This window comes from Cyclopterus lumpus, chromosome 23, assembly GCF_009769545.1.
Source record: "Cyclopterus lumpus isolate fCycLum1 chromosome 23, fCycLum1.pri, whole genome shotgun sequence".
Taxonomy (NCBI): Eukaryota; Metazoa; Chordata; class Actinopteri; order Perciformes; family Cyclopteridae; genus Cyclopterus; species Cyclopterus lumpus.
In genome coordinates this window covers 6,891,016-6,897,188 of record NC_046988.1, presented here as the reverse complement: position 1 = coordinate 6,897,188, position 6,173 = coordinate 6,891,016, and the positions used below count along the sequence as shown (strand labels likewise).

The 6,173-nt window shown below is 43.6% G+C and overlaps 1 protein-coding gene across 1 annotated transcript in view; it reads right to left on the bottom strand.

Moving 5' to 3' along the window:
• Window positions 1–6,173, bottom strand: part of tmtc2a (transmembrane O-mannosyltransferase targeting cadherins 2a) — a 44,790-nt gene continuing 38,617 nt past the window's right edge. Inside the window, 4 exon segments of the mRNA XM_034526434.1 lie at window positions 1–36; window positions 38–205; window positions 3,201–3,264; window positions 4,984–5,098. Coding sequence (XP_034382325.1) covers window positions 1–36; window positions 38–205; window positions 3,201–3,264; window positions 4,984–5,098 — 383 coding nt within the window.

Genomic DNA, 6,173 nt, shown 5'->3' with positions numbered 1-6,173 from the left:
TCAAAGGTCGCCGTTCTGCATCCCGAGCCCACGCTTTGATCCGGAGTCCCTGCCTCTCCATGATGTTCCACAGCTTCCGCAGATTGGACTGGGTGATGACATCATCGGGTTTGAGCTGGAGCGCACGCAGGTAGTTGGCCTCCGCTTCGGGAAGTTTCCCATTCAGGTGGAGGATGGCACCAAGGTTCATCAGGGCAGCCGGGTACTAGGAGAGGGCCGAGACACAGTGAGAAGAGGACTCAGTGGAGCCGATGCCATAACCATGGAGAGTTGGGAGGACTTACAGGACGACTGTACTTGTGCCGACAATGGATTTAGCTATCTGGGGAAACCTATGTTAAACTTCTCAGTTCTACATCTGACACAGACAGTTATGTGGGACAGCCAATCATTTTAGGAAGCTTGCCAGGTCTTTAATTTTTTTGGATGCCGGATTAAGGCCGGGGCTATATTGAAATGTGCTTGAGGCTTAGGAAATCAAACATGCATTAAATTAGGCCTAATCTAATTCTCGCAGCACATTAACAGGCATGGCCAAAAACAATATGGGTGTCCCTAGATAGTGCCACAGTGAACAAATAGGTAGCTATTATATTTATGTTTTTATATGATTGAACAACCACTTTAGAGATGTCTGTCTGGAGTCTTATTTAATAAAATAGCATCTTCTGAAGTTGCAAAATTAAACCATCTGGCCCTGAATAGTGTACCAGTAGCGGAAATCTACAAAATCCAGGTCCATGGAACTCCCAGCATGCCTTAACTAACACACACCCAAATCTCATCCTAAAAATCATCGGCACCACATCCCCCGCACCTGGCCTTGTTCCCGGGCCCGCGACATATGGTTAGCAACTTGGCAACCGCTCGGCAGATTTTCTCTCCACCAAACACAAAGTGTTTGTCCCTCCATTGATATTTCCCTCGTTTACAGTCCACTTCTCGAGCGGCGTTAAGAGACGAGACAGTTTGACAGAGAGAGGCGCTACAGCGAAGAACTTCCACCTCTTCAGTGGGCTTTGTTTCTTCTCACCTCAACAATTGATTCTATCATGCGGTTGCATTTCAAAGTGCTCCGAACCCTTGCTCTGCTTTCTGTACCATTACACGAACTCTGTAAGCCCGCCGAGACACACTAAGCTAGATAAATGAGGGTTCCTTTGCCATTCTAAACAACCGGCTGATATGCAACACACACACACTGGGCTAAAGCATCAGAAATAGAGCCTTGCTTGTGTTCTGTGTACAGAAAGGCCGACAGAGACTAATTCAGTGAGTTTGAATAATAATTTGTATATGATATGTTGTCCAAAGTGCTTAATATGGCATTCATAATGTATGAATATGCCAACATTTTAGTTTCCAAAATTTAATAGTGAACACCTGCAGGTAAAAGGCTGCACAGCTTCAACTCCTCAGCAAAGCTAAGGTTTCAGATCGCGGATGCAATGATCTTTTACTTTATTTTGTTTATCCGTTCTATAAACAGATACAGTAGTTTCTCTTTTGTTGCACTTCTGTAACTGCTCCAGTTGTGTTTGCTGTTAAGATAACCTTTGCGGTTACCGCGGTAACCTCAGGGGTCGCCAAATCAAACAGGATTGACATCTTTCAAGAAGAAAAAAAAAAGAAATATTAGTATATCATCTGATCCATTTGTAATTACAAGGGTTGAATAGCTCATAGTGTAGCCTTATCACCCTTAGAATTCCCATTGTCCCCAGTAAAACACTCCCTATTCTGCTCAGAGTACAGCGTTACACTTGAGATGAGCCTCCATCTGGTGTAAATAAAGCATTTTTCAGTGTGCAAAGGGAAAGATTTGACTCGCACCTTTCTCTGGAGGCACAGGATGGTTTCCTATCTTAACACGTAGATCAAGAGATGAATCTCTCATGAGCCGAAAGCTACTGGATTAAGTTGAAATTTGAGAGACTGTCATTCGCTAAGCAGACGTGCATAGAAAATGTCATCGACAAGAGAAGCTTCACTCAGGACAAAGGACAAGAGAAGCCCCCGGCTTGTCGGAATGTACACATGAATGCTTCCAGCCCTCGGAAATTGTAATGACTTGTAGGTAGCTTACTCTTTTACAGCATAAAATATAAACACACGGCTTTCCAAATTAAAATGGACAACCAGTAATCGTATGTGCTGTGGATTTACTCCACTTTTAAGGCTTAAACAGGATTTATACAGGCAGGCAGACCTTATCTAAAAAGGGGCAGATGCTTAAAGCAGTGATTCCCAGCTCGTAGACCTACTTGTTCCCTCGGTGGTTCTGCAGTTGTCAGGAAACGTGGAAACAAATAGAAGAGTAGCTCAGCCAATTTGAAATTAAAAAAAGGGCCATAGAGGACTGCAGGGATGACGTATTTTGGTACGCCAACCCTGGAAGTCCTGGTTCCCTTGACTACAATGAGATCGTTCCATTGAATTGAGTTTATGATACTTAATTTTTTTTATTTATGTAGATATATAGTTAGTATAAAGTGTGTAGCAACATAACACAGCAACAAGCAACGTAACACTGAGTCCTCCACTTTATAGTCATTATATATATATATATATATATATATATATATATATATATATATATATATATATACACACACACATACATCTACATGCTTCTACCTGGAGAAGCATGTAGATGAAAGTCCGACCGTCTCTCCTGTTGCAACACAAGTCACACAGCAGACCATCGCTAAGCAGACCAACATGACAGATGCCTGCAGGAAGCTCTTCCAGGTCTTGTCTGAGAACACAGGGGTTCCCTTGACTCCAAGTCACTTCTCACAGAGCCCTTTTTCTTTTGAAGTGACTGATTGATGACCAGAAACTGGATATAATAGCCCCCCAACTTCCTCAGCCGCGTGTGCCGATACCCAGAGACATGGCATCCCTCAAGGCTTTGTGTGGTAAACGACACCGTGATGGACACGCGTTCACCCGGAAGCTGAATGGGAGAGTTTAATAACAGGCGACAGTGACTACTGAACTCTCTTTGGGATCTTTTGTGTTTGCATAAAGCACAGTGAGGCACCAGTTCACAGCAATGAACAAGAACACACTTTCCCATTGTATACCCTCCATTTGCCAGGAACAACAGTATTTTAATATCACGTCAGAATGACGGGTAACACATTATACTGTAAATGTAATTTACTGTGCGTGTGTGTGTGTGCGTGCACACTCACTTCTGATCTCAGGCTGGCTGCACGCTCATACTGCCTCTCTGCTGCCTCATTAAGACTGGCCTGTCTGAAGAGAAAGAAGAACAGAGAGAAAGGAAGAGTAAGAATGTGACATAACAGTTTATGTTCATAATATTGTACCAATGCAAATGACTGATAATTGTACCCCTTAATTATTATGCAACTAATCAATAAAAATGCTTCCGAGGTGATTTAACCTGTTTAATTGGAAACGTCAGATCTTCGGCGTGAGAGAACTTGTTTTAAATACTTGACGTTGAAATTAAAATCTCTAATTTCTTCATTTAAATTGTGTATTGTGAATGTCTGTGTTTGTCTATGCTTAAACAGTATGTTTTTTTACTTTACTTTGACAGGTGAGACATTTCTTCCCAGAGTAAGAACTGATTATGTATCTTGATAATGCAGTTTAGATTTCCTATTGGGGCATTGATTTGAACTCCACTATGCCTTCCTTATTATTTATTAGTATAATGAAGAGCGATTTATGTTTTGTATGCCAGAAACACTCCGCCAAACCAGTCACATGTTCCAGCTGGGTTTGTGAAATGGCAACAGTTAATCTGCTCCATACTATTGTATCCAAAGAGTACATGAACCGGACTTTGCAGTGCCAAAGTTAATAAAGTCAAGGAAACCATTCTTTCCCGACATGGTTATTAATATTTATAAGACTGACTCAAGTGAAATATGCCTTGAGAATCCATGCAACACTTTATCAGGGCTTCAGTGGAGTTCATGACTGACTATCAGAAGCATCATCTTAAAGCTTGCTTCCTTGGTCTTTGTCGTGTTTGGTCAAGCGCTGCAGAGTAAATACAGATTCAGGAAGTCAGGGTTTATGGAAAGTAAAACTGGACAGAAAAACATGCATTTTGGTGTAAACCGGCTTTGTTGGGGAAATCATATACCAAACACAATATTTGAATTATAAGAGTTGGCTGCAATGAACTGTAGGCCTGGTACGTGCGAGGCATTGAAAGGAACTGATTTATTTAATCCTGGTTATGGTCAGTCAATATGTAAAGCTCACCTTTATTATCAGTAGAGCAGATAATTAGAGGTGTGTCACATTCCATAAACCCAATCCTTATCGGTTTTGGATTAACGTCTCAGTCGGTCTCAGCTGAAAACGACCTTTTCGACCAGAATACGGCAGACTGCTCTGTCGTTTACATTTTGCTCTTTCCAAAAAGAAAGCCTCCGCCGAGCCCTGAGACTTTCAACTTCCCACAAATCCTCTGTGGCATTTAGATGGATGCTGGCGAGTCGTAATGACTTCTCCAGATATGTAGAGCAAAAAGGAACGGTGGCACACCGCTCCAATATTTCCGTGAGTTGCTGGGAATAGAGGACATTTGCAGAGCCCTTTGACGCGTTTTAAGACTTATGCGCCGTCTTGTGCACACACTTGCCAAACTTTGGAGGGGAAATTCTCCAACGGCGTCTTTTACAAGCCGTGGACCGAAAGAAACATCACTATGATAGACTGAAACTATGCTGCCGTTTATATATGCAATACATAATAGCTTTTATGGGAGCGATGTCCATCGAGTATGCATTTACTTTATTCTTTAACATCGATATAATTTATATTTCAAAGACGGTTATTAAATGGCAGTGGTAAAGAAAATTACTCACAAACGGTGAAAGCGGCAGGGCAGCAAAGTCTGTAAATACACGAGCTCCACATTTTCTTGACTTATGACAATAAAACCATTTTCTGTACGATAAGCAGTGTTGCTGAGTCAGCAGTTTGGCCAACCTGAGCATGTGAGCAGCACTGAAGACCACATCGAACTCTGAGCTGTCCAGCTCTGCAGCTCTCTCGGCCATCTCCGCCGCCTCGCCAAGACGAGCCTGCTCCAGCAGGAACTGGCCTGCAGATAGGGAAAGATGGAGGAAGAGCATTTATTTATTGGGCGTAGTCGAAGTTCTGTTTCGTGCTTCTTTCTCTCTTTTTTTTTTGCCGTGGTATGACTTTTACTTCCAGGCTGAAATATCTCAACAACTAGATGACATTTGCCAGATATCGATGGTGGCCCAGATGATGATTCCAAATTGAATTGAAAAGACGACAACTGTTGAAAGTGTGGATTCAATTGCATTGCAATCCCTCCATGTCCCCCTCGGGATGTGTATATATCTCTTTTCATCCAGCACCATTCATCAGGTCAACATATAATAAAAGGTCAGCGCGCTGCGAACACGCTTAAAACACACGCTAAAAAGGGAGAAGAAAGTCGGACAAAGACGGAGATCATCGGGGAGACAAAGGAAGCAGAAGAGTGCCGCAGGAAATGCATCGAGGAGGCAGAGACGGTGGGAGGAACGTGAGAGGACGCTCGTTTTCCTCGGGGGGGGGCGACGCTTGAGAGCGCAGATGAGACGGAGGCACGTCCTGCGTTTTCCTGTGGGAGTCTGGCCACCTGGTGCGGCACCCACAAGTGCCTGCCTCAGCGGCTATAAATCAACAGCTGAGCTTGCTGAATGGCTGAATGTAGGAAGAGGGGAAAGGGGAGAGGTGCGTTTCTGTTTCCTGAGCGCAGCTTCCAAAAAGCAAGCCATGATACACCAGAGCAGACTATTTAGAACCGGGTCACATGCGGGACAGTTTCCATCAAGATGAGTTACTGTGAACAATGGGAGGGAAGAGGGGGGGGGGGGGCGCTTGTTTTAGCTATCGGCTTGTGTGTCCTCGCTTCCTTTCACTTCTCTCATCCGTGTGTATTTGTGTGCGCATCCGTTGTGTTGCAATGTGGACCGATACCATCTCTCCTTACACGCCAACACCTGGAGCTCATCCAGTGGACCCAGGATAGCCAAAGCAGCCAGATGTGCGATAAAGGAGGTGGACCAGTCCAAATAAACATCACCTATGGCAAGAAGCTACAAGATAAGGTTGGGGGAAAAAAAAGAAAATAGCCTGAAAGGCAGACAGGGAGAAAAAGAGTG